Raw genomic sequence first — 27,543 nt, 5'->3', positions numbered from 1 at the left:
ATTCTGATGTAATCATCAAGACCCTATGGTTTGGCTGGTGCCGCAGCTCAATAGGCTAATCCTCTGCCTGTGGCGCCAGCACACCAGGTTCTAGTCCCAGTCGGTTCGCTGGATTCTCTCCCGGTTGCCCCTCTTCCAGGCCAGCTCCCTGCTGTGGCCCGGGAGTGCAGTGGAGGATGGCCCAAGTGCTTGGGCCCTGTACCCGCATGGGAGACCAGGAGAAGCACCTGGCTCCTGGCTTCGGATCAGCGCGGTGCACTGGCTGCAGCACGCTGGCCACAGCAGCCATTGGAGGGTGAACCAACGGAAGGAAGACCTTTCTCTCTGTCTCTCTCTCACTGTCCACTCTGCCTGTCAAGAAAAAAAAAAAAAAGACCCTATGCCCTATGGTTCACAGCTCCTGGCAACAGCTTTTAGGGGAAAGCTCTGGGATGGCATGATGTGTGTGTGTGGTTTTTTTTTTTTTTTTTTTTTTTTTTTTTTTTTTTTTTTTTTTTTTTTTTAGAGATTTTATTTATTAAAAGTTAAAAGTCAGAGAGTTACACAGAAGAGAGGCAGAGAGAGAAAGGTCTTCCATCCGATGGTTCACTCCCCAATTGGCCGCAAAGGCCAGAGCTTCGCCAATCCAAAGCCAGGAGCCAGGAGCTTCTCCCGGGTCTCCCACGTGGGTGCAGGGGCCCAAGGACTTGGGCCATCTTGTACTGCTTTCCCAGGCCATAGCAGAGAATTGGATCGGAAGAGGAGCAGCTGAGACTAGAACCAGCGCCCATATGGGATGCTGGCGTTTCAGGCCAGGGCGTTAACCCACTGCGTCACAGCGCCGGCCCCAGGATGGTGTGCTTTTCATGATGTGTGGTAGATGAGTTGTGGGATGGTGTGTTGTGGATGGTGTGGTGGGTGAGTTGTTGGATGGTGTGTGGTAGATGGTGCATTGTGGGATGGCATATGGTGGGTTTCAAGTCATGGATGGTGTGTGGTAGATGGTGTGTGGTGAGTGACGTGACAGTTGTTTCACAGCAAGATTTCTGGTTATGTGATTGAGGTTTTGTGCTGTTTAGTCAATGTTAATCTGTAAGAATGATTTACACTGGGGCTGGGGCTGGGGCTGGGGCTGTAGTGCAGTGGGTTAAGCCACTGCCTGTAGTTCCAGCATCCCATGTAGCTTCCAGTTCAGGCTCCGGCTGCTCCACTTCTGATCTAGTTCCCTGCTAGTGCACCTGGGAGAGCAGTGGAGGAAGGCTCAGGTGCTTGGGTCCTTGCACCCACGTGGGAGACCCTGAAGAAGCTCCTGGCTTTGGCCTGGCTCAACCCTGTCCATTGTGGCCATTTGGGGAGTGAATCAGTGAATGGAAGGCCTCCCACCTCGTAGCTCTGCTTTTCAAAATAAACAAAATCTTTTAAAAAAGAAAAATTACTTACATCAAGAAGTCAAAGAGCCTGTAATTGGATCTATTTCAGTCTGTTCCTAGACAGATAATTGTGTTTGATGTTGTAATTGGGCTGACTTGATGTCTAAAGTGTTGGAGGCCCCAGCTCCCTAGGGCAGCCCCAGTGGCAGCTACGGGTGGGGCAGGTACAAGGTGGGGCATTGGATCCTGGGAGACTCACACGGGATTGGCTTTTGAGGTGAGACCTTGCGCGGTCACAGGAGCAGTCGCTGTGCCGGCCCCTTGTCTGTGAACTGAGCAGGGTTGTGGGCCAACTGGCGCAGCCCCTTGTGAGCTGTGCCGGTGTGTCACTGTTGGCAGCTCCTGGGGCCAGTGGCTCTTGCCAGCAAGCCCGAGTCCTGCCTGGGGTGAGCCTGGGAGGTTCTGCACCCTAGAGCCCCTCTTGGTCCTGGGCAGGGCTGGACACTTGGTCATGCTGGGCACGAGTTTCACAGACACCTGATCAGCACTGTTTGGGGCAGGCGTGGGTCCCCGTTTCCTGCGGCGCTTGGGCTCCATCCTGGAGGAGGAGGGGCGGGGCAGGCCAGTGGCACTGGCCCGGCGCTCGTGTGGAGGCGCGTGGTTGGCGACGCCTGGCTTCCCCGGCTGCCTGTGCTCCTGGGGGGTTCTGCCCAGGTCTCCACTCCCTGTGCCTGCGCTTCTGGAAGGTGGGCGCTCGGTGAGGTTTTGGGGAAGGGAGGCTCTGGTTCCCACAGGGCACTCACGGCTCACGCGGGCGCAGGGTCCTCCGGAAGCGTCTGCCCCGGCTCTGCCCGCTGCGCTCACGGTGCGGGTCGGGCGCTGCCCACCGCTCTGCGCCTTCAGAGCCGCTTAGAATGAGGCGGCTGTGGCCGGGCGCCAGGGAGGGGCCGGGTGGCTCGTCCGTCCCCGCCTCGGTCTGTCGTCAGGGGCGGCGCTTCCCCTGCTGCTGGAGGGCGCGCGCCCTGGCCCCGCGCTTCCCAGAGGCCCCGCGGCAGTGCCGTCCTCTGAGGGACCCCTCCCCAGGACCCCGCCAGAGGACCCCGCGTCAGGAGCCGCGGCAGCCCCGCCTTCCCAGGGACCCCGGAAGGAGCCGCGGCAGCCCCATCCTCCCAGGGACCCCGCGTCAGGAGCCCCCTCAGCGCGGTCCTCCGCGGGACCCGCGTCAGGAGCCCCCTCAGCGCCGTCCCCTGGGAGACCCCGTGTCAGGAGCCGCGGCAGCTGCGCCCTCCCAGAGACCCCCTTCACGAGCTGCGGCAGCGCCGTCCTCTGCGGTCCTCCGCGGAACCCGCGTCAGGAGCCCCCTCAGCCCCGCCCTCCCAGAGACCCCGCGTCAGCGCCATCCTCTGAGGGACCCCTCCCCAGGACCCCGCCAGAGGACCCCGCGTCAGCAGCCGTGGCAGCCTCGCCCTCCCAGGGACCCGCGTCAGGAGCCCCCTCAGCCCCGCCCTCCCAGAGACCCCGCGTCAGCGCTGTCCTCTGAGGGACCCCTCCCCAGGACCCCGCCAGAGGACCCTGCGTCAGCAGCCGTGGCAGCCCCGCCCTCCCAGAGACCCCGGAAGGAGCCGCGGCAGCCCCGCCTTCCCAGAGACCCCGCATCAGCGCCGTCCTCTGAGGGACCCCTTCCCAGGGACCCCGCGGCAGCCCCATCCTCCCAGAGACCCCCGTCACCAGCTGCGGCAGCGCCGTCCTCTGCGGGACCCGCGTCAGGAGCCCCCTCAGCCCCGCCCTCCCAGAGACCCCGCGTCAGCGCTGTCCTCTGAGGGACCCCTCCCCAGGACCCCGCCAGAGGACCCCGCGTCAGCAGCCGCGGCAGCCCCGCCTTCCCAGGCACCCCGCGTCAGGAGCCCCCTCAGCGCCGTCCCCTGAGAGACCCCGCGTCAGCCCGGCCCTCCCAGAGACCCCCGCGTCACGAGCGGCGAGCGGCGTCAGCGCTGTCCCCTGGGAGACCCCGGGGACCCCGCATCAGGAGCCGAACCGCCCTCCCAGAGACCCCTCCTCAGGAGCCGCGTCCTCTGAGAGACCCCCGCGTCAGGAGCCGCCTCAGCCCCGCCCTCCCAGGGACCCCCGTCACGAGCCGCATCCTCTGAGGGACCCCGCGTCAGGAGCCCCCTCAGCGCCGTCCCCTGAGAGACCCGGCGCGCGTCAGGAGCCCCCTCAGCGCCGTCCCCTGGGAGACCCCGCGTCAGGAGCCGCATCCTCTGAGAGACCCCGCGTCACAAGCCGCGTCCTCTGAGGGACCCCGCGACAGCGCCGTCCTCTGAGAGCCCTGCGGCAGCCCGCCCTCCCTGGGCTGCCGGAGCCGCTCAGCGAGGAGAGCAGGGCCATCCTCACCCCGTGGCTGCTGTGACACAAACCCGGGGCACAGTGGTGGCTTCTGTGCCACAGATGCTGCTCTCTCTGCCCGGGAGTCCCCGGCTGCTGGCGGGCCGGAGAGCCCTCTGGGGCCCCGTCTCGGGTGCGATCCCACCCTCCGCCCTCGGGACCGCGTCTCCCACGGGCCTTGCCGCGTCCGTTCAGCACCCGAATTCCGGGACGGGCACAGGCATCTGGGAACAGGGCTGCCGCACGCTGTGGTGCGGGCCCTGCTGCACAGAGCTGCGGCTCCGCGAGGTCGCCTTATGCTGAACCAGAGACTAGGGCTGTTCCGTTTCCTGATTCCTCCGGGAAGGAGCGGCGTGTTTCCCTGGTGACTTTGAGACCCTCAGGTGGAGGGATGGATGTCTGTGTGGCAGAACTCATTGTTGGGAGATCGGTGTCTGTGTCTCAGAACTGGCAGTGTCCACCCTGGAGGCCAGTGCCTGGGCCCCAGCGTAAACTGAGCACAGGCGGCATGGGCACCATGGCCCCATGGCCATGCCAGGCTGCTCCGAGTCTGTCCCCGTGGTGCCGCTGGAGCAGGCGCCGCCCCTGCCCACACTGTGCTGAGTGGCTGTGGTGAGGTAGCTCAGGAGTAGGCAGGTAGCAGTGAACTTCAGAGAGAGGCCCTTGGAGCGTGACATGGGACCCCTGGGGTCATCCTGGATCTGCAGGTGCTAGGGTGTGGCTGAGTGGTCAGAGGGGCACCCGTGCCACTTTGCGTCTAGTGTGGGGTGAGCGTGGCCCTCAGCTGTGTTAGGCCTCAGCAGCGCGTGTGGGACTGACCTGCGCCCAGAGAAGGACGGCATCCCCAAGCAGGGTGGGGCCCAGCCTGCCCATCTGTCACAGCTGTAATCGCTGAAATGACTGCTGAAGCTGGGGCTCAGGCCGCGCGCACACCCCAAGCCGCGGGGCAGCTGGCCTGAACCTCCCAGCAGTTCTCCCTGGCTCCTTCCCTCAGCCTTGCCTACCTGCCTGCCTTCCCGTCCTGCTGTGCGCTGGCCTGAAACATGTGTGTCGCTCTCCTGGAGCTCCCCGTGGGCTGTGCTCACCAGGTCTTAGCTGCCTAGCGTGGTCCTGTGGGCCTTACTGTTGTGAGGTGTTACCTGCTCTGCTTTCTTCTGGACCAAACTCCCGGCTGTGCCTGCCCAGGTCGCCCAGCTGACTGGAGATCCTGGCCCTGTTCTCAGGCCTTGCCCTACAGCCCAGCCTCTTAGCCTAACCTGCCCACACGTGTGCATGCACTGAGCTTTTGTGTATGTGGAGGCACTGGGCTCAGTGTTGTGCAGAGTTGCTTTGTGTGCCTGTGTATATGCGCGTGTGTACGGAGTTGCCATGTGCATGTGCTGAACTGTTGTGTGTTTCTCCGCATGTGTTTGTGTGTCTGCAGACCTGTGTGCATGCGCTGAGCTGCTGTGTGCGTGTGTGTGTGTATACGGAGTTGGCATGTGCTATACTGAGGTGCTTTGTATGCGTGTGTGTGTGTGTGCGCTTGCATGTGTGCATGCATGTTGCCTGCAGGAAGCCCATAATTCCCTGGGGAGCCCTCACCCTGGGGCTGATGCTTTGCTGAGAACAGGAGATTGGAAGGTCGGTCCCCTGCGTTCCCTGGGGGGGCAGCTGAGGGGCACTTGGAGACCCCCCCTGAGCTTGCCTGCTGCTCACCCTGCCCTTTGCTTGACGCCTGTTGGGAGCATTTGCTCTCCGTTGCTGATGGGCACAGAGTTCTTGTGTCGTTGCGAGTGCCTGGCAGACTGGCTGTTTGGCCCCTGGAAGTCGTCCCTGTCGGTGTCCGGTGTGTCGGCATGGCCTGTGCCCGAGGTGTGAGCTGTGACAGCAGCGGCCTCTGTTGTGGGGCTGTTACTTTGCAGAGCCCTCTGAGGGGTTTGGCCTGTGAGGGGCTGTTCCGGATGCTGAACTCACTGGTGCTTTTGTTGCTGTCTGCAGGCCGGCCTGATTGAAGCCAACGGAGAACTGAAGGTCTTCATCGACCAGAACCTCAGCCCCGGGAAAGGTAAGGGACCGCCTCCGGAAGTGGGGGTCTGCCAGTGGGTGCGTCCAGCTTGATGTCATCACGGACATGTGGCTGCTGAAGCAGTGACTGGAAGCGCCACGCACGGCTCTCTTGCTCCAGGGGCCATCTCGTGTGGAGTTGGGCTCCAGCATTAGGACCCACCGGGACCTGCGCAGCCATAGCTGTTCATTTTGGTTTCTGATTTAGGCTTACTGTTTGCAACAGTGAGAAAAACCGTAGACAGGTTGGGAGAAGAAAATGGAGTTCTCCAGGAATTATGAATTGCCCATCAGTTGTGTAGGTGTGGCTGATGTTTGCTTTGTGGCCAGGAGCACTAATGGTGCCGTAGAGGGAAGATGGCTGCTCATGGGGCCTGGGTGCGTGCCTCAGGCCAGTTCCACTCCAGGGCTGGGTGTGCACCTCAGGCCGGCTCCTCTTGGGGCTTAGGTGCACACTTCATGCCAGTTTTACCTGGAGGCTCAGTGCACACCTCATGCTGGCTCCACTTGGGCCTGGATACACACCTCACACTGGCTCCACCTGGGGCTGGGTGCACACCTCACACTGGCTCCACCTGGGGCTGGGTGCACACCTCAGGCCAGTTCTGCTCCAGGGCTGGGTGTGCACCTCATGCCGGTTCCACCTGGGGCTGGGTGCACACCTCACACTGGCTCCACCTGGGGCTGGGTGCACACCTCACACTGGCTCCAGCTGGGGCTGGGTGCACACCTCACACTGGCTCCACCTAGGCCTGGGTGCACGCCTCAGGCCAGTTCTACTCCAGGGCTGGGTGCACCTTAGGCCGGCTCTTCCTGGGGCTTGGGTGCCCACCTCAGGCCTGCTCACATGGGGGCTGGGTGTGCACTTCATTCCTGCACCCAGTGACTCCCAAGGAGACCTGAGAGGGAGTGGGGTGCAGATCTGGGAGTCCTGCCTCTCCACTGGCTGCGCGCTCAGTCTGCCGTTGCGTCGGGGTTTGCCCTGCGGCTGTCCCGGACGAATGAAGGGCCAGAGGTGCATGCTGGATGCTTCCAGTGCAGTCTGCAGTGAGCCTGCTCGGAGAGTCTCCATTTGTCCTGAGAATCCTCTGCCTGCAGGGCCAAGAGGTGTCCCCTTTGCTTGTGGAGTGGTGGCATTTTAGGTTGTTTTTAAGCATTACCTGTTTCTAGTTTTTCTGATTACTCTCGAGTATAAAAGTGTTTTTACTCTAACCGTGAGGCCTTAGGAAGTGATCTTGGAAGCTTCCTGGAACCGAGGGGTGGGGAGTAGTGATGGCCTCCACTTGGCCTTCTCTGCTGGGCAGGAGCCACCCACACCCAGAGGAGCCAGGTCCAGATGTCCCCAGGGCTGGGCACGTCCTTCCTGGTCTCTCCCTGGGTTCAGGGCAGAGAGGTCCAGAAGGCTTGAGCTGGAGGTTGCAGAAGGCTCCCGCTTCCCTGTGGGGTGCACTACAGCCCGTGTGCCCTGCACGCCTCACACAGGGGCCACGGTTTTCCTGCTTGTTTGCTGAGCCTCGCGGAGCCTCTGAGGGTGAGGGGGGCAGGGCTGTCCACCTGGGCCTGCGGTGCGCACAGGCGCTTGTGCAGGTGTTGGTTCTCTGTCGCTTACTGGATTAAAATGTCACAGAAGTTTCGGGCATGGTGTTTTCTGTCTAAGTGATGAGGCAGGAACCGCGGAAATGTTGGGTTTTGTGTCCCCAGCTGCTTGAGCTCCTGCTGTGTCTGGGATCCCAGGTGCACCCTGCTGTGCGATACACTGGCTCGCTCCTCCTCCTCTTGCTGGCAAGCCTGTGCTTAAATCTGTACTATTTCCTTGTGAGCTGGCGATGCTGAGCAGGCTTGGCAAGTGCAGCGTGGTGTGTCTTTGAGATGTGCATTTGGGCCCTTGCCTCTCCCCTTCTGCTCACCCCGATGCTCCCAGCCCGGCTGTGGGCTGCTGCTGCTCCAGGCTCCGAGAGGCATGCTCACCTGCGTGCTGCGGCGCCCTGGCTTCCAACCTCTGACGGGCTCCTGAGCAGCTGCACTTGAGCCTCAGGCCAGCCAGCAGTGTTCCGGACGACAATGACCACTGCACCCCTGACAACTTGGAAGTTCTTTTCCCCAGAAACACTCCAGATTCGTAAAATTTTGCATGCACAGACGTCCAAGGATGAGAGCCTCCAGTGTACTTTTAGGGAAGAGATTTCAAACAGGCTCTGCAGTGGTGATAGTCGTTTGGGTTGTTCCTGTTTTTTATGAATAGCAAATGCTGATACAAGCGCTTACACACACATTCCTGTGTGGACACAGGCATGCATTGCATGGGGGCAAATGCTTGGAGAGAGATTGCTGGACAGTGCATGGACACAGGTGTGTGTTGCTTTGGGCACACACTTGGAAGGGGGATTGCTGGGCTGGCTCAGGTCTCCCGGGTCTCAGTTAAGCCTCATTTAGCACTCAAAGCGGCCACACTGCACCTAGGAGTGCACATGGAAGTGTGAATGTGTATTCTCTGTGCATTTGCTGTTGCATCACTGACTTTCCAGCTGTGGTGCACAATGTATGGCTTTTGTTTTGTTTTTTGAGAGGTAGAGTTAGAGAAGGAGAAACAAAGATCTTTCATCTGCTGGTTCACTTCCCAAATGGCCACACCGGCTGGAACTGAGCCAATCTGAAGCCAGGAGTGTCATGTGGGCTCGCTCCCACATGAGTTCAGGGGCCTAAGCACTTGGGCCATCTTTCACCGCCTTCCCAGGCCATAAGCAGAGAGCTGGATCGGAAGAGGAGCAGTTAAGACACAAACTGGTGCCTGTATGGGATTCGGGCACCACAGGCAGAGGCTTAGCCTACTGCACCACAGTGCTGGCCCTGTGTGGGTTTCTTTGACCTTAACAGTTCCATTGTTTTGGCTGTTTCTGTTGTAGTGTTTAAAACTGGAGTGTGTGATTGACATGTTATTTGTAGAAACTTTCTTCTGGTTGGTTGTTAATACACATCAGTGGTTTCCGGAAAGAACTGTGGCACTGAGACTCACGCACGGGCTGAGTGTTCATCCTCAGCGTGCCTGCAGGTGTGGGCAGTTGTTGAGGTGACCTGGAGTGGACTCACGAGAGACCCCATCCTCCTCCTCGTTGTCTTTATTCTCCTCCCTCCCCAGTCTTGGGTCGTCTGGCTTCAGAATAGGGTCCAATGGCAGGCAGAGGGAAGAAAGCACACGTGGCTGCACACACGTGGACTGTGCGTGGGGTCAACCTGGCCTGCCTTCCCTGGTAACTTTTGTCACCCTTCCTCTGGTTACCCCCAGGGAGTCTCCTGGAGACACCGTCAGCCAGCTTTTCTTCTCCTTTTATCCTTCTACCTCTTGTATCAAAAAGCTTTATTTATTGAAGCAGAGAGAGATATTCCATCCACTATTAGATCATTCTCCAAATGGCCGCCAAAGGCCAACTCCCTACCCCCTATTTCTAACTGAAAGGACAATTTGAAAAGTCAGTGTCCATCTTCAGCCCAATAATGAAGCTTCTGCACACATGGTGACCTTGCTCCTGGGTGGAAGACGATGGCCCTTCAGTGAAGTGCTGCTCAGGATGCCAGAGGGCTGCACAGCCAAAGGAGAGACTGTGGGGTGGTGTAGCATGTGCAGTTGTGTGCTGTGTGCAGACTAGGGCCATGTGTGCAGACACATGCTGTGTGCAGCTCTGTGCCCTGTGCAGGTGTGGGCTGTGTGCAGCTCTGTGCCCTGTGCAGGTGTGGGCTGTATGCGGACACATGCTGTGTACAGATGTGTGCTGTGTGCAGACTAGGGCCATGTGTTCAGACGCATGCTGTGTGCAGCTCTGTGCCATGTGCAGGTGTGGGCTGTGTGCGGACACATGCTGTGTACAGATGTGTGCTGTGTGCAGACTAGGGCCATGTGTTCAGACGCATGCTGTGTGCAGCTCTGTGCCATGTGCAGGTGTGGGCTGTGTGCGGACACATGCTGTGTGCAGATGTGTGCTGTGTGCAGGCTGGGCCGTATACAGGCTGCGCCGTGTGCAGACATGTGCTACATGTAGATGCAGGCTGTGCAGACTTGTGCTGTGTGCAGACATGGTACCTGTGGACGTGGGCCGGCACCTGCAGGTCATCAGGAGTGTGCTGTGCTGATGCGCTGGCCACCTCTGGCTCTGTGGGCCTGGGGTTTCTGGAGCGAGATGCGCTGTCTGTGCCAGCTCCAGGGTTATGGCCCTGAACTTGAATGCAAGCCAGGATTTCCCGTGGAGCCCGTTTTCCCCATGTGTGTTGGGGAGTAGACGTCCCTGCTGTGGTGGCCAGGCCAGAACTGCAGAGAATGGCTCTGGTCTGGGACCCTTTAGGCCATTTTAGTGAACAAACTGTGTGTAGCACAGTGGGCAGAGTGAGAGCTCTGCCAGCTCAGGCTTCAGAAGTGGACAAGTGACTGGCAAGTGCCCAGGAAGGCGAGGGCAGAGCAGAACCACGGTGAGCGGCCACTGACGTAAAACTGGGAAGGGACTGTACTAGGCATAGAGGAGGGGCTCTGCACGCAAAGGCTGGGAGTGAGGTGGAGCAGCCATGGCGCAGAGCAGGGCAGGGGTCCCGGCATTCACATTCCCCCACCCCCACCCGTGCCTGAGAGGCCCACGGTGGCCAGAAAGGCAGCTACCTGTCAGCAGGGAGAAGATGGACAGGGACACAGGGCCGGCCCATGCCGGGGTTGTTACCCTCCCACCGGCTGTCTGCACAGTGCAGAGCACGAGCTGTGTGCCACAGGACAGGCTCAGAGAGCAGTACCGTGGGACCAGCACAGGGGAGTTTAAGCTGCATAAAAGTGAGACGCACACAAACAGCTGGCAGAGAGATGGAGGGAGGCAGTGGGTACTGAGGAGGAAATGGAGGCCTCCAGGCAAAGGACATGGGCAGGGGTGTGAGGAGAGGACACGGGCAGGCATGTGAGGAGAGGACACGGGCAGGCATGTGAGGAGAGGACACGGGGGCAGGGGTGTGAGGAGAGGACACGGTCAGGGGTGTGAGGAGAGGACACGGGCAGGCATGTGAGGAGAGGACGCGGGGGCAGGGGTGTGAGGAGAGGACACGGACAGGCGTGTGAGGAGAGGACACGGGCAGGGGTGTGAGGAGAGGACACGGTCAGGGGTGTGAGGAGAGGACACGGGCAGGCATGTGAGGAGAGGACACGGGGGCAGGGGTGTGAGGAGAGGACACGGGCAGGGGTGTGAGGAGAGGACACGGGCAGGGGTGTGAGGAGAGGACACGGGTAGGGGTGTGAGGAGAGGACATGGGGGCAGGGGTGTGAGGAGAGGACACGGTCAGGGGTGTGAGGAGAGGACACGGGCAGGCATGTGAGGAGAGGACACGGGGGCAGGGGTGTGAGGAGAGGACACGGTCAGGGGTGTGAGGAGAGGACACGGGCAGGCATGTGAGGAGAGGACGCGGGGGCAGGGGTGTGAGGAGAGGACACGGACAGGCGTGTGAGGAGAGGACACGGGCAGGGGTGTGAGGAGAGGACACGGTCAGGGGTGTGAGGAGAGGACACGGGCAGGCATGTGAGGAGAGGACACGGGGGCAGGGGTGTGAGGAGAGGACACGGGCAGGGGTGTGAGGAGAGGACACGGACAGGCGTGTGAGGAGAGGACATGGACAGGCATGTGAGGAGAGGACACGGGCAGGGGTGTGAGGAGAGGACACGGGTAGGGGTGTGAGGAGAGGACATGGGGGCAGGGGTGTGAGGAGAGGACACGGTCAGGGGTGTGAGGAGAGGACACGGGCAGGCATGTGAGGAGAGGACACGGGGGCAGGGGTGTGAGGAGAGGACACGGGCAGGGGTGTGAGGAGAGGACACGGGCAGGCATGTGAGGAGAGGACACGGACAGGCGTGTGAGGAGAGGACACGGGCAGGGGTGTGAGGAGAGGACACGGACAGGCGTGTGAGGAGAGGACATGGACAGGCGTGTGAGGAGAGGACACGGGCAGGGGTGTGAGGAGAGGACACGGGCAGGGGTGTGAGGAGAGGACACGGGGGCAGGGGTGTGAGGAGAGGACACGGGCAGGCGTGTGAGGAGAGGACACGGTCAGGGGTGTGAGGAGAGGACACGGGCAGGGGTGTGAGGAGAGGACACGGGCAGGCATGTGAGGAGAGGACACGGGGGCAGGCGTGTGAGGAGAGGACACGGGCAGGCGTGTGAGGAGAGGACATGGGGGCAGGCGTGTGAGGAGAGGACACGGGCAGGGGTGTGAGGAGAGGACACGGGGGCAGGGGTGTGAGGAGAGGACACGGGCAGGGGTGTGAGGAGAGGACACGGGCAGGCGTGTGAGGAGAGGACACGGACGGGTGTGAGGAGAGGACACGGACGGGTGTGAGGAGAGGACACAGGGGCAGCAGTGTGAGGAGAACACAGGCAGGCGTGTGAGGAGAGGACACGGTCAGGCATGTGAGGAGAGGACACGGTCAGGGGTGTGAGGAGAGGACACGGGCAGGGGTGTGAGGAGAGGACACGGGGGCAGGGGTGTGAGGAGAGGACACGGGGGCAGGGGTGTGAGGAGAGGACACGGGCAGGCGTGTGAGGAGAGGACACGGTCAGGGGTGTGAGGAGAGGACACGGGGGCAGGGGTGTGAGGAGAGGACACGGGGGCAGGGGTGTGAGGAGAGGACACGGGCAGGGGTGTGAGGAGAGGACACGGACAGGCGTGTGAGGAGAGGACATGGACAGGCGTGTGAGGAGAGGACACGGGCAGGGGTGTGAGGAGAGGACACGGGGGCAGGGGTGTGAGGAGAGGACACGGGCAGGGGTGTGAGGAGAGGACACGGGCAGGGGTGTGAGGAGAGGACACGGGCAGGGGTGTGAGGAGAGGACACGGGCAGGCGTGTGAGGAGAGGACACAGACAGGCGTGTGAGGAGAGGACACGGGCAGGGGTGTGAGGAGAGGACACGGACGGGTGTGAGGAGAGGACACGGACGGGTGTGAGGAGAGGACACAGGGGCAGCAGTGTGAGGAGAACACAGGCAGGCGTGTGAGGAGAGGACACGGTCAGGCATGTGAGGAGAGGACACGGTCAGGGGTGTGAGGAGAGGACACGGGCAGGGGTGTGAGGAGAGGACACGGGGGCAGGGGTGTGAGGAGAGGACACGGGCAGGCGTGTGAGGAGAGGACACGGGCAGGGGTGTGAGGAGAGGACACGGGGGCAGGGGTGTGAGGAGAGGACACGGGGGCAGGGGTGTGAGGAGAGGACACGGGCAGGGGTGTGAGGAGAGGACACGGGCAGGGGTGTGAGGAGAGGACACGGGCAGGGGTGTGAGGAGAGGACACGGGCAGGCGTGTGAGGAGAGGACACGGTCAGGGGTGTGAGGAGAGGACACGGGCAGGCGTGTGAGGAGAGGACACGGTCAGGGGTGTGAGGAGAGGACACGGGCAGGCATGTGAGGAGAGGACACGGGGGCAGGGGTGTGAGGAGAGGACACGGGCAGGGGTGTGAGGAGAGGACACGGACAGGCGTGTGAGGAGAGGACATGGACAGGCATGTGAGGAGAGGACACGGGGGCAGGGTTGTGAGGAGAGGACACGGACGGGTGTGAGGAGAGGACACAGGCAGGGGTGTGAGGAGAACACAGGCAGGGGTGTGAGGAGAGGACACGGACAGGCGTGTGAGGAGAGGACACAGGGGCAGGGGTGTGAGGAGAGGACACGGGCAGGGGTGTGAGGAGAGGACACGGTCAGGGGTGTGAGGAGAGGACACGGGCAGGCGTGTGAGGAGAGGACACGGGCAGGGGTGTGAGGAGAGGACACGGGGGCAGGGTTGTGAGGAGAGGACACGGGGGCAGGCGTGTGAGGAGAGGACACAGGGACAGGGGTGTGAGGAGAGGACGTGGGTGCAGGGGTGTAAAGAGAGGACGTGGGTACAGGCGTGTGAGGAGGGGACGTGGGTACAGGCATGTGAGGAGAGGACATGGGTGCAGGTGTGTGAGGAGAGGACATGGGGGCAGGGGTGTGAGGAGAGGATGTGGGTACAGGGGTGTGAGGAGGGGACGTGGGTGCAGGGGTGTGAAGAGAGGACGTGGGTGCAGGGGTGTGAGGAGAGGATGTGGGTACAGGCATGTGAGGTGAGATGTGGCGGCCGCATGCCTGTGGCTGACTTGGCTCAGGATTTTGTCTCCTGGATGCGTGGCTCTTACTGACTTGTGGTGGTTCTGTTGCCTGCTTCACTTGATGGCTCTTTGCTCTTACTGGCACCCCATACCTGCACGCCGTGCGTGGCACTCAACAGAAGTTACTTTGAGTATACACTTACTGGGGGTCTGGAATGTAAGCATGTTACGGCAAGGTGCGTTTTGAGAAAACATCGAACATCTAAGACATCTTTGGAGTTCTAGATATTGATGGAATGGCTAGACTTAATAAGAATTTGAGTGTTCCACCGTAGCATCCTTTTCTGTTCACGGGTCTGGAGCTCTGACCACAAGCATTCCTGGACAGTTTTCTTCCCAGAAACACCTCCCCCTGCACTGCTGGTTTGGGACACGTGTGTTTCTCCATCCTGGCCTAGCTGTAGGCTTGCAGTGACACAGCATCGCTCCAGGACCGTGCTCTCTGGCCCCTGTCCTAATTTACTCCTCCACCTTCAGAACATGTGTCTCTGTCTTGACCAAGAATGGTGTGGAGATTCCGGCTCTGGTTGGCACAGGGCCACACAGTGAGACACCTTCACACTGCAGACTGACCACAGCCTTCCTGGGGCCAGTGGGAGGTGCTGTGGAAGCAGGTGGTCTGGGCCTGGCTTCAAGGTTTAGAATGGACACCTTGGGGCTTGGAGCTGTCGCCTGGGGGTGCCTAGGCACCAATGCCTCTGAGATTGAAAATGAAGCTCAGTGGATGTGGCCGCCATGGAGCCACGGCTCTGAAATGGTGGACATCGGGGCAGGTTAAGGATGCGTGAGGAGAAGCCGGGCCATCGTCCAGGACAAAAGTGTGGCTCCTAACCTGTGCCCGTGTGTTGCAGGTGTGGTGTCCTTAGTGGCCGTCCACCCCTCCACTGTGAACACGATCGGGAAGCAGCTCTTGCCAAAGACCTTCGGACAGTCCAATGTCAACATCACGCAGCAAGTGGTAAGGGGCCCGGACGCTGGGCGGCCTGGCAAGGACCATGTGGGCAGGGGGTACAGGGGCTGCCCTCCCTCTCCGCCCTCTGCAGCAGCCCCCGGAGCCTTGCTGTTGGGGCAGTGTGGTGGGGGAGTGGGTGCCAGCCGTGCCGCAGGTTGAGCCTTGCGGGGCCCTCTCTCCTGTTTGGATGAGCTCCTGCGGAAGGGCTGGGCCATGCCTGTGGCCCCAGGGCAGCTTCTCGGTCTGGTTTCAGAGAGGGGCAAGTGAGTGGGCCTTGCGGGCTGGAGCCGCCCTCCCTCCCTTGCCGTGCTCCTTTTGTTTCCTCTGCATCCAGATGTGCAGCTCTCGGGTCAGGGAACCCCCGGGTGCCCGCAGCCTTGCCCTGCTAGGCTTCCGAGGAGCTGCTGGGGCAGGTGCATTGTGGCTTCTCTGCTGTGTGCTCTCTGCTGAGTTTGTCTTGACAAACGCTGAGAAATTAGTTTTGGTTTTGCTTTATCTTTCAGATAGTTTGGCTTTGTCGCTGTGTGTGTGATGTCATAGCGGAGTTGGCCCGGGAATAGCCGTGTTAATTGTAGCTGCAGCCCCACTTTTGTTGCAGGTATAACAGGTGGGGGAGAGCTCCTGTGAAGATGACCTATTTTTTTTTAAATGAATGAACTTTAAACTTTATGAGTTGGAAAATCAAATCCCTGATTTAAATTAAGCTGGTTTCGGTGGCGCTATTCGTTGTGAAGCCTACAAATTACAGGTGTATCCTAGAGCTTTCTATAGACCAAAGGTTTAAAAAAAGCAGGGCTGATTCTGACAAGAGTGAGGGAGACGTCTCGTGGGGGCTGTTCACTGGCCAGCAGGGGGCTGCGGAGGCCAGGTTCTGAGATTCTGATAGAACAGTGGGCAGAAGTGCTCAGGTTCCTTAGAGCTGTGCCCTAGAAAACCTGCAGCTGCGCTGGAGCGTGCATGCGGTGTGGGGAGCTTGCTGGTGGTGGGGTCTGCACTGGGGACTCCGTGAGGGCCATCACCCGGCACGTGCACCCCGATGCCGTTCATCTTGGCTTTTACCACGAAGGTGCAGAAAGTGCCCTGAAGCACCAGGGCTTGCTTGGACCTGCTGGGCTGCGCTGGGACGCCGAGTCCTTGGCTGCCGTTCCCACTGCTTGGTTCCCCCTCCCCCAGCTGCCCTCAGTAGCTATACAGCTTTGGGGTTGGAAAACTGGGTGGCCTGGAGCCAGGATCATCATCTCCTGTAGCTGCTGGGCTGGACTGTTGGTGACCTGGCAGAGCACACAGTGGCTCGAGGGGTGGGCAAGAGCTCCCGCCACCTGGGTCTGAGAAGCAGGGTGCCTGGCCCCCCACTACTCCTCATCTCCTGGATGTCGGGGACAGACGGAAAGTGCTGGTTGGTGTGGGCACTGCCATCCACAGCCGTGGCTCTCTGGGGTACCGTGGCCTCTGCCCCAGCCACAGTGTGGCTGCTGCATTTCTCTTTTCTTCTTCTTCTTTTTTTTAAGGTTTATTTATTTATTTGAAAGGCAGAGTTACAGAATGGCAGAAGTGGCGGCGGGGGGGGGGGGGGTCGTCTTCCATCCACTGGTTCACTCCTCAAATGGCTGCAACGGCCAGAGCTGGGCCAGTCCAAAGCCAGGAGACTGGAGCCTCCTCTAGGTCTCCCATGTGGGTGCAGAGGCCCAAGCACTTGGGCCAACTTCTGCTGATTTCTTGGGCACATTAGCAGGAAACTGGATCAGAAGTGGAGCGTCCAGGACTTGAACTGGTGCCCATATGGGATGCTGGCATCGCAGGCTGTGGCTTAACCGGCTGCACCACAACACCAGCCCCAAGTATTGATTTATTTGAGAAAGAGAGAGAAAAAGAAGATCTCCTCTGTCTACCGGGCCACTCCTCCAGATGCCTTCAACAGCCGTGGTTGTACTAGGCTGAAACCGGGACCAAGAACTCAGTCTGGGTCTCCTACACAGGCAGAGGCCCAAGCAGCTGAGCCATCGCTTGATGACTCCCTTGTGTTAGTAGGAAGCTGGGGTCGGGAGCAGAGCTGGCACTGGGCCTGGGCACTCCAATATGGCGTCGCAGGCCCTGTGTTAGTACTCAGCCTTGGTGCTGTGCTCCTGCTGCTTCCGGCCGTCCTGCCACCCTCGGCCTCTGTGGTCTGGGTGCCTGCCACTCCCCTCCTGCCCCACACACCCTCCCCTGACCTAGGTCTTGGCTCTGGATGCAGTGTGGGTAGCAGGAGTGTAAGGAGTGAGTGATGCAGAAGAGCTGCGTCTGTCTGGGTGGCTCCTCGTGTGCTGGAGACACAGGAGGGCCCCCAGAAGGGCGGCGCGGCCCCGAGGAGCAGCCCACGCTTGGCTCTACCAGCAGTGTGGCTGCTGGGTGTGTCCCTGAAGAGCCTCTGAGGCCACTCCCTCCTGGTGCCAACCTTGGCTCAGCACTGAAGAACTCGAGTCATGGTGCGAGGCACAGCACACCGGGTGGAGAGGAGCTTGCCATGGAAACAGCAGGTGCAGACGGCACTGCGGGTGGAGGGGAGGTTGCCGTGGGAGTAGCAGGTGCAGGTGGCACGCCAGGTAGCCGGGAGCTTGGGTGGAAACAGCAGGTGCAGACAGGCTCAGGAGACCCTTGGCCTGTGCCTCGGGCCACCTGTCTTTCCTTGGTACCAGTCGACTCTGACTTCCAGGTGAAATAGTTGACCAAGAACATGAAGGGTTCCTGATGGGCCCAGCCATCATGAGCAGGGGCTCAGGGCCCATTTGGCTTCTACATCCTGGCCTACAGGAGGGTGTCCTGGCCTGCAGCAGCCCAGAGTGTGGGCTGCTGACCACAGGACTGTTCAGGCTGTGCACACGTGTGTGGGGTGAGCACAGAGGCAGGAACTTCACCTGCAGCATTGTCCCCAGGACAGCACTGTGCCCAGGTACCTCCAGGCCTGCCCACCACGACTTACCGCAGCCCTTCTGGAAGGTTCTGTGTGCTGTGTGCTGGCCCAGTGCCCCACGCGCTTAACAAAGACAGCAAGTCTTGGGAAGCACCTGCGTACCCCGGGGATTCCCTCTCGTTTCTGTGTTGCGCTTCTTGGAGCATTGACTGACAGGATGTCACGGGCTCCTCGCAAGGCGGCAAGCCCCACAGGGAAAGCCCGGGCGGGGTCCTGAGCTGCCCGAGGTGCAGGATGCGTGGTGTGTGCTTCCTCCTTGCAAAGCCTGGTCAGGTGCCCCTGGGAGGGGCTCGGGGGATGCTCTTGGCCGGCAGCCTGAGCCCCCACTCCCCAGGACTTCAGCTGTCTGCAGTGGCGCCTCTTCCCGTTTTCCGAGAGCTTTGACAAACAGCGAAGCTGATTCGGGCAGAGGGAGATCAGGGTCTTTGAGGAGGTAGCGTCTGAGAGAACTCAAAGGTCAAACCTGTTTTCCGAGGGCATCGTGGCTCTGTGTGCGGCTGGCGGGTGTGCACCACCAGGGCACTGTGAGGCCTGGGGCAGGTGGGGCCCCCTGTGAGAGCCGCTGGGGCAAACGCGGCAATGCACGTCCAGCGTCCCATGGGTATTGGGAGCTGTTTTCTGGCCTTGTTCGTGGTCAAGCTCCTGCCCTCGTTCCTCTGGTCAACAGGAAGTGGCGGGCAGCACAGGAAGTGGTGGGCAGCAGAGATGTGCTGCAGTTCCCTGTGCCCAGCGGACTGGGGTCTGGTCCTATCGCCACCCCCGCCCCTACCATTGGCCTCGTCCACTGCTCCCTTGCCTGGGCTGTCTCAGGTCCCCGGTGCTTTTGTTTGGAGAAGATGCCCCATGTTTGCTTCCTTGTCCTGTCCTCGCTGCTATGTGCGTGCCTAGGTCACGGGCAGGGAGCTGCAGCATGGGCCCGGGGCGCTGGGCTGTTCTGATGGGCCTGGCACTCCGCTGCAGGTGATCGGCACGCCCCAGAGGCCGGCCGCGTCCAGCGCCATTGTGGTCGGGAGCCCGCACACACCCAGCGCACACTTCGCCTCTCAGAACCAGACCTCCGACTCCTCCCCTTGGTCGGCCGGGTGAGCATTCCCCAAACCCGTGTGCTCCCTTGCTCGGGGTTGGGCCCCCATGGAGACTTCAGCACAGACCCAGCCGTGGTGCCCAGCGTGGGCAGCAGCCTCGTTCCGCTGCCTGCACCGGCTGTGGGGGTCAGGTTTCTCCAGGGTCACGGGCAGCCTTTGCAGGCTCTGGCTGCAGCCCTTGGACGTCCTCCAGAACTTGGCTCCCACTGAAGCACAACCTAGCATGGACGTGGTTTCACTCGGTCGGCTGTCCATCTTAACCAGATGCTTCCCTAGTGTGCTAGTGGGAAGCCGGCTGCGCTGGTGCTGAAGCCACAGTACCCCAGGCTCAGGCAGCTCTGGCAGCGGGAGGCCTGCAGGCCTGTGTCCCTGTGGCCTCCAGCTGGGGGCGCAGCTGGGTCAGCCCCTTCCTCCACTGGGGCAGTGTGTCAACATGGGCTGTGAACACCCCTGAACTGCCTCTGCCACGCGCGGATCTGGCGCTGGCCGGCAGCTCTGGTCACGGTGGTGCCTCAGATGCAGTTGCCCAGCCCCTTGGACATCTGGCCCGAGATGTGTGCTCTCGTCCGCTTCTCGGCACTCAGAAACGCTGCCCGTCGTCAGTGTCCGGGCGAGCCGCCTCCGGCGGGCCTTGGTCTGGCAGGTGTCTCCTGCCGCCGCCGGTCACAGTGCTAGTAGCGTCTGCCGTCTCCCCTGCTGCAGCAAGCGGAGCCGCAAGGGCGAGAAGAACGGCAAAGGGCTGCGGCACTTCTCCATGAAGGTGTGCGAGAAGGTGCAGAGGAAGGGCACGACCTCCTACAACGAGGTGGCCGACGAGCTGGTGGCCGAGTTCAGTGCTGCCGACAGCCACATCCTGCCCAGCGAGTCCGTGAGTGCGCGGCCGTGCCCCGGGGGGCGTGAGGACCGTAGGCAGCAGCACCTTCCCCCGCCCGTGCCCGTGGGCCGAGCCGTGGACGCTGTGCCCTGCCCCCAGGCTTACGACCAAAAGAACATCCGGCGCCGCGTCTACGACGCCCTGAACGTGCTGATGGCCATGAACATCATCTCCAAGGAGAAGAAGGAGATCAGGTGGATTGGCCTGCCCACCAACTCAGCCCAGGAGTGCCAGAACCTGGAGGTACTGGCTGGGGGCAGGCAGCTGCGGGTGCCGGTCCCGGGATGTGGGAGCCTGGGGTACTGGCCGGGGGCAGGAGGCTGCGGGTGCTGGTCCCGGGATGTGGGAGCCTGGGGTACTGGCCGGGGGCAAGCGGCTGCGGGTGCCGGTCCCGGGATGTGGGAGCCTGGGGTACTGGCCGGGGGCAGGAGGCTGCGGGTGCCGGTCCCGGGATGTGGGAGCCTGGGGTACTGGCCGGGGGCAGGAGGCTGAGGGTGCCGGTCCCGGGATGTGGGAGCCTGGGGTACTGGCCGGGGGCAGGCGGCTGAGGGTGCCGGTCCCAGGATGTGGGAGCCTGAGGTACCAGCCCATGGGTGTCGGAGGCCGGGGGTTCCAGCCCAGATATGTGGGAGGCTAGAGGTGCTGGCCCTGGGGTGTGGGAGCCTGGGGTGCTGCTGGGTGTGGTGGGCTTTGTGTCATTGCTGGCTCTGGGGCTGCCTGAGCTATCCTGACAGGTGGTGTGCGGGCAGGTGCATCCAGGTCCTTCTTCCCTTCTGGCATGGGTGCAGTTTGACCCCCCTCAGCCAGGTCCCACAGATGCTTGGCCATGGGGTTTCAGTAGCCGCTGGCCTGACCAAGGGCCTCGAACCCTAGTGTGGGTTCATTCTGAATCCTGTTTATGGGAGGCTCCATAGCCATACTCAGGATGAGGAGAAACCTGCCTGTCTGTGCCAGTAGGTGCAGGGCCACCTTTCTTGGCCAGAGTTTGCTCAGGTGTTACGTGGGACTTGATGCTGTGAGACAGTGGTGACAGTGATGTTGTAGGCAGCGTTCAGTGCTGAGACAGTTGTGACAGTGGTATGGGTGGAGTTTGATACTGTGAGACCGTTGTAATGGTGATGTTGTGGGCGGGGTCTGATGCTGAGACAGGTGTGATGGTGACATTGTGGGCGGAGCTTGATGCTGTGAGCCAGTTGTGATCGTGATGTGGGCGGGGTTTGACGCTTCGAGGCAGTTGTGATGTGACATGGTTGGGGTTTGATGCTGAGAGAGTTGATGGTGATGTGGGCAGGGTTTGATGCTGAGAGAGTTTTGATGGTGATGTTGTGGGTGGAGCTTGATGCTGTGAGATAATTGCTATGGTGATGTGGGTGGGGTTTGATGCTGTGAGACAGTTGTGATGGTGCTATTGTGGGCGGAGCTTGATGCTGAGACAGTTGTATATGGGCAGGTTTGCTGTGACAGTTGGGATGGTGAGGTGGGCGGGGTTTGCTGTGAGACAGTTGTGACAGTGGCATTGTGGGCAGAACTTGATGCTGTGAGACAGTTGTGACGGTGAGGTGGGTGGGGTTTGCTGTGAGGCAGTTGTGAGAATTTCTTGCATGGTTCTTGTTTCTGAAGGTGGAGAGACAGAGAAGACTCGAGAGAATAAAGCAGAAGCAGTCTCAGCTTCAGGAGCTCATTCTTCAGGTAAGGACCCTTGTCCTTAGTTCTCGGCCACGGCGTTTGTCTGCCTTTGGGGGCAGGTGCTCGGTCCCCTGCGCAGCCTGCAGCAGCAGAGCCTTGCCCAGGGCCACACTCACGCGGTGAATAGAACCTCTGCTTTGTGATTCGCGGTGGTGGTGGTGTGGGCCGGAGTCCTGAGCATGTGTGAGTGGCAGGAGAGGCGCTGAGAGAACTTTGTTTTTCTAATGTCCTTTGCGTCTTTTTTTTTTTTTTTTTAAGATTTATTTATTTATTTGAGAAGCAGAGTTACAGAGAGGGAGAGACAGAGAGAAAGGTTTTCCATCTGCTGTTCACTCCCCAAATGGTTGCAACAGCCAGAACTAAGTTGATCCGGAACCAGGAGCCAGGAGCTTCCTCCGGGTCTCCCATGTCGATACAGGGGCCCAAGCACTTGGGCCATCCTCCACTGCCTTCCCAGGTGCATTAGCAGGGAGCTGGATTGGAAGTGGAGCAGCAGGGACTCAAACCAGCACCTACATGGGATGCAGGCGCTGCAGGTGGAGTTTTAACTTACTGTGCCACAGCGCTGGCCCCCAAGAGAATGTCCTCAGAGAGTTAACCTGTTCTGAGAACCAGGTGCTGGAGCAAGTGTTTGAGTGGGGGAGTGACAGGCATGGCTGTGGGCGGGGGCTGGACCCAGTGGAGAGTGTGGGGAGCTGCATTGGGCACAATGGGTGGTAGTGAGAACACAGGTGTCTGTGAGGGGCTGGCTCCTGGTGAGGTGTTAGAACCTTCCAGGGAGCAGTGCACAGAGCCAGTGGTGAGGGTTTGCAGGCAACAGGGGTGGCACCAGCCCAGGAAGACACAGCATTCTTGGGGGCCAGTGTGTGGGGGACCCCAGGTGTTGGCTGTGTGGCAAGGCCACAACGACCTCCCAAAACACTGATGCTCCTCTCTGAGTGGCTGCTTGGAGAATGTGGGCTGGGAGCGCCCTGTCCACCAGGACTGGGGGAGTCGTCTCCTGGGAGCTTGGCCCTCAAGGTGGACGTCCGCTGTTGAGGATCCGCCACAGTGGCCTGCACAGGCGGACTTAGAGGATTCAACTTCCCCAATCTCGTTTTTCCCTCTGCCCCGTGTCCAGGGTGGCAGGCGCTGTGGCCCTGTGTCCCTGGGGGTTCTGCCACCTGGGTGTCTCTTGGTTCCTCCTCATTAGCAAATTGCCTTCAAGAACCTGGTGCAGAGAAACCGCCAAGCGGAGCAGCAGGCCAGCCGGCCACCTCCACCCAACTCGGTCATCCACCTGCCCTTCATCATCGTGAACACCAGCAAGAAGACCGTCATCGACTGCAGCATCTCCAACGACAAGTGCGTGACGGGCGTGCGGGCGGGGCTGCCTCTGGGCCTCTCAGGCTGTTGGCCTCCGGGCCTGCATGTGTAGTGGATGCCTGATGATGCCCTGAGGTGGCCGGGCCTCCCCCGTCCAGGGCTCTTTCTCACCATGTCGCCCCCTGCAGGTTTGAGTACCTGTTTAACTTCGACAACACGTTTGAAATCCATGACGACATTGAGGTGCTCAAGCGGATGGGCATGGCCTGCGGGCTGGAGTCGGGGAGCTGCTCTGCCGAGGACCTCAAAATGGCCAGAAGTTTGGTGCCCAAGGCTCTGGAACCGTACGTGACAGGTCAGTCCTGCCTGGGGACCAGGAGCAGAGACGTGGGGCCAGGGCAGGGATGGGGTCCAGCCAGTGCCCACCTGCTGGCCGTGGGCAGTTTGCATCCACAGTGGCCTCTGTGGATTTGCCTGTGTGGTTTATACATCGAAGTGCTGAGGGAAGCTGACCACTCCTCCAAGTGACCACAGAGAGCCCTGCACGGCTCCTGCTCCTGCCAAGGGTGAGCTGTCCATGTGTGCAGTGAGCTTTGACCACCAGCAAGACTGGCTTTGTGGTGAGGAGTTGCCGGAGGCCGTCTCTGCTGTGCCCTCTACTTGTTCCTGGGTGGTCAGCTTCCTCCGTGTACCCGGAGGACCTTTGCCATCCCCACCCCAGGGCAAGCAGAAGTCTGGTCTGTCCCCACCAGTGTGATGCTGGGCTCCTGGCCCAGGTCCCGCCTCCAGCAACCACGGGATGGGGGATAGGACCCCGCCTCAAATCTAGGTTCTTGTCCCTCTGTCTGGCTCCTGGTGGGGCCCAGGGTGGGAGTGGCAGGTGGCAGAGGTCCTTGTGCCACTGTGGGCTTTGGCTACATCCTCTGGTGCCTCTGCTTTCTGTCTGTGTCTTTTTTAAAAATGTTTATGGAGTGCTTCCATCCAGGGGTTCACTCCTCAGATGCCCACAATAGCCAGGGCTGTGCCAGTAGCCTGGACCTGCAGCTGGTCTCCCACATGGGTGGCAGGGGCCCAAGTACATGAGCCGTCATCTGCCGCTTCCCAGGCATGTTAGTGGGAAGCTGAGTTGGAAGCAGAGCTGGGACTTGAGCCCAGAACCCTGGCACAGTGTGGGTGTCCCACACGGTGGCTCAACTGCTGCTCCCAGCACCTGCCGGTGTCTTCCATAGTGGGTGTGACGAGGGTATGCTGTGTGTGGGGGAGGGATTCTCGTGCCTTTTGAGGAAGGATGACCCCAGACCACAGAGCAAGCGTGTGCCAAGGCACCCTGCCGCCCTGGTGGGCCTGTGGCCCCGTCCCTGCTGCGGTGCTTGCAGTGTGGCAGTTTCCCGATCGTTTGCTTTGTTTTCCTCTCCAGAAATGGCTCAGGGATCGATTGGCGGTGTGTTCGTCACGGCGGCGGGCTCCACGTCCAACGGCACGAGGCTTTCTGCCAGGTGATGGGCGGGGGAGACGCTGTCTGTGCTGGCCGCGGCTGCCGGCCGCCCTCGTGGAGAGCTGGCTTTTCTCGGCAGCTGCTCCCCCGGAACGCTGACTTCTGGGTTTAGAAAGGAGAGTGCTGTCAAGGGGACAGAGCCCCTGCGGCCCCGGCTCGGACGGCCGCCGAGCCGCGTGCGTCGGCATCAGCGTGCGTGCGTCTCCTTCTCCGGTCTCTCTCACTTCACATTTCGCTGCTGTTACTGAAGGGGCTTTGTGATGACCGTGGACGTGCCCTGACCTTTGGTCTGCAATGCCACAGAGCAGGAGCTGTCCCTGTGTCCACTTGGTGCTGTGAGGAGCTTCTGCAGTGAATGTCCACAGAGCAAACCATGGTTTCACTGACCTGCGTGGCTCATGCTTTGCAGTATCGCTTTGTGTTAACCGTTAACGTTTTTAAAACTGAGAGGTGGGGAGGAGGAGGCGCAGGCTGCTTCCACTCCCAGGTTGACTCCCCAGGCACCTACAGTGCGTGGGGCTGGGCTGGGCTGGGCTGAAGCTGGGCACCGTGCGCTCAGTCTGCGTCTTCCATGGCCACCTTCTTTCTGCCCCCCAGGTGCACACTGGCAGGAAGCTGCAATCAGGAGTGGGAGCTGGGACTCCGCCCGTCACTGTCTGGGGCGTGAAGGGCCTGGCCAGCCGGGGCTTAACCACCAGACCTAATGCTGCCCTGCCTGTGTGGAGTCTTTCGCTTGTGTTTTACAGTTATTTATTTATTTATTTGAAAGGGTGACAGAGGAGTCTCCCATCCACTGGTTCACTCCCCAAATGCCAGGCCAGAGCCAGGAGCCAGGAATCTCCATCCAGGTCTCCAGTGTGGGTGGCAGGAGCCCAAGCACTTGAGGTGTCAGCTGCTGCCCCCCAGGTGTATCAGAGGGAGCAGGATCAGAAGCAGAGGCGGGACTCAGTCAGCCCCAGGCACTCCGCTATGCGGACTGGACGTGGCTGGGGAGGACTCAGTCAGCCCCAGGCACTCTGCTATGCGGTTTGGACGTGGTGCGGGAGGGCTCAGTCAGCCCCAGGCACTCTGCTATGCGGACTGGATGTGGTGCGGGAGGGCTCAGTCAGCCCCAGGCACCCCACTATGCAGTCTGCACGTGGCCGGGGAGGACTCAGTCAGCCCCAGGCACTCCACTATATCCGCTATGTGGACTGGACATGGCGCGGGAGGACTCAGCCCCAGGCACTCCGCTATGCGGACAGGGAGGACTCAGTCAGCCCCAGGCACTCTGCTATGCGGACTGGACGTGGCCAGGGAGGACTCAGTCAGCCCCAGGCACCCCGCTATGCGGTCTGGACGTGGCCAGGGAGGACTCAGTCAGCCCCAGGCACCCCGCTATGTGGTCTGCACGTGGCCGGGGAGGACTCAGTCAGCCCCAGGCACTCCGCTATGCGGTCTGGACGTGGTGGGGGAGCGGGGCAGCTTAACTGCTTTGTCCTGACTTCGACCCTTGGAGAAACGTCTTCAGTCGGTCACATTGGCAGCTCTGGGCTGTGGCAGGTTTTGGGGGTGCTACCCCTGTTGCCAGGTGGTGGTCTTGCCCCTCACCCGGGCATCCTGACCTGCCGTGGCTGCCGTCTTTGAGCCTGTGCATGTGTGGCTTCTCTCTCACCTGGGGCCTGACCTGAGCCATGCACAGCCGCTTCAGGAGGACGGGGCTGGTGGGGGCCCGGGGGCTGCAGGGCTGGGTTCCATGTTGTGGGACTCGATCTCCCCTTGAGGCTGAGGCCAGGCTGGGTGGAGGCCGTGCCTGACGCTCGTCTGCCTCCTGTCCCTGCAGCGACTTGACCAACGGTGCCGACGGCATGCTGGCCACGAGCTCCAACGGGTCTCAGTACAGCGGCTCCAGGGTGGAGACGCCCGTGTCCTACGTTGGGGAGGACGACGAGGACGACGACGACTTCAACGACAATGACGAGGAGGACTGACGTCCCGGCCCCTTCCCCGCAGATCCGGCTTCAGGAGCCGGCGAGGGAAGAGACTTTTTTTAAGCGTGGGGTTTTCTGTTTCTTTCTGGCCTTCCCCCAAGAAGATGCTGGTGAGCTGCGAGAGGGCCCCGCAGGCCCCAGGCCGCCGCCAGGGCACTGCTCGCTTTGCAGGCGTCTGCTTTCCGTTTCTAGCTCTTTTTAAAGTTCAGAGTCCGTTTTTGCCCCTTCACAGCTCTCGCTGAGTTTGCTGAAGATATCTTACTTCATCCACATCAATGAAAATAAGACGCTCTCCTGCCGTGGCCGCGGGCGCCGGCGGCGTGTGGCGCCCTGCGTCGGGCTGGCGGGGGGCGGATGCAGGATGCGTTTTCCTCTTGTGAATCATGCGATGTCCAAAGACGGAAGCGAACACTCAGCGCCATGCGTCCTGCCGTGACTGTGTGCTCCGTAAATTATACTGACTGGTGTGACTCCATCAAGCTGACGTCTCTCTCTCTCTCTCTCTCTATTGCAGCAACAAATTGCAAAGTCCTCTTTCTTTTTGTTTGTCGTTTTGGTCTGCTGGGCAACGTTTACTGCCCGCTGGGGCGGCTGCGGAAACTCTGGAAGGTTTGTTGCTTATGGTAAAATTTGCCTGATTTCTTACAGGCTGCGTTTGGAAACTTTTTATTAAATAGTTGTTTACATACCTATGAGTCTGTCATTTAAAGACACGTACCGAAACAAATGTGGGATTTGTTTCCTGAGCATCTTCCGTAATCTATTATAAAGTTGAAATTAAACATAGAGAATGTTTTAACAGTTTTTTAACTCAAAATTTGTCAATCATTTTTAATAGTTCTTTTTTTATAAAGAGAAAAGGAAATTAAGGACAGGCAGTAGTGTCTTTTAAGATTTATTCACAGAAACATTAACTGCTCAGTTGCTGTCAGCTGCCTGTTCTGAAACGATAGTCTTTTTATTGAAACACAAATAGACTTTTCTGTAATATTTTATGGAATATAAAGAGACTTTAATTGTTTGACTTGTTTAACTCGGCACTGTTAGTTTTTATTAATAAAACGCGCATGGGCATTTTCAACGAGCTCTGTGTGCTCCATCTCACTTTCCCGGCCAGGGCCCCTCCCCCCACCCTGCGGCTCACAGCACGTGCGCTCCCTGGCCTCTTCCTCAGCCCTAAAGGTCGAGACGAATTCCACAGGTTTCCCCTTCAGAAAGGAATGACAGCATGGAAGGTTCTGGAAAGGAGTCGGAGCAGGAAGCACCAGGTGGTGGGGCGCGGCTCCGCCTCCTCGCTGCTCTGGGGCTCTG

At 60.3% G+C, this 27,543-nt stretch overlaps 1 protein-coding gene across 4 annotated transcripts in view; it reads left to right on the top strand.

Moving 5' to 3' along the window:
- Positions 1-27,316, top strand: part of TFDP1 (transcription factor Dp-1) — a 36,516-nt gene extending 9,200 nt beyond the window's left edge. For all 4 annotated transcript variants that reach the window (XM_051841995.2, XM_051841994.2, XM_051841996.2 and 1 more), the window contains exons 3-12: positions 5,712-5,778; positions 14,767-14,873; positions 18,778-18,899; positions 19,605-19,770; positions 19,876-20,019; positions 21,397-21,465; positions 22,655-22,806; positions 22,956-23,122; positions 24,185-24,263; positions 26,085-27,316. In XM_051841995.2, coding sequence (XP_051697955.1) covers positions 5,712-5,778; positions 14,767-14,873; positions 18,778-18,899; positions 19,605-19,770; positions 19,876-20,019; positions 21,397-21,465; positions 22,655-22,806; positions 22,956-23,122; positions 24,185-24,263; positions 26,085-26,232 — 1,221 coding nt within the window. In that variant the 3' untranslated portion in view covers positions 26,233-27,316. The remainder of the gene's footprint in view (positions 1-5,711; positions 5,779-14,766; positions 14,874-18,777; positions 18,900-19,604; positions 19,771-19,875; positions 20,020-21,396; positions 21,466-22,654; positions 22,807-22,955; positions 23,123-24,184; positions 24,264-26,084) is intronic.
- Positions 27,317-27,543: the final 227 nt, after the last annotated feature.

The sequence above is a fragment of the Oryctolagus cuniculus genome, chromosome 9 (assembly GCF_964237555.1).
Source record: "Oryctolagus cuniculus chromosome 9, mOryCun1.1, whole genome shotgun sequence".
NCBI classification, from domain to species: domain Eukaryota; kingdom Metazoa; phylum Chordata; class Mammalia; order Lagomorpha; family Leporidae; genus Oryctolagus; species Oryctolagus cuniculus.
Note: the sequence above shows the minus strand (reverse complement) of the source record. Positions and strands in the feature narration are given on the sequence as shown.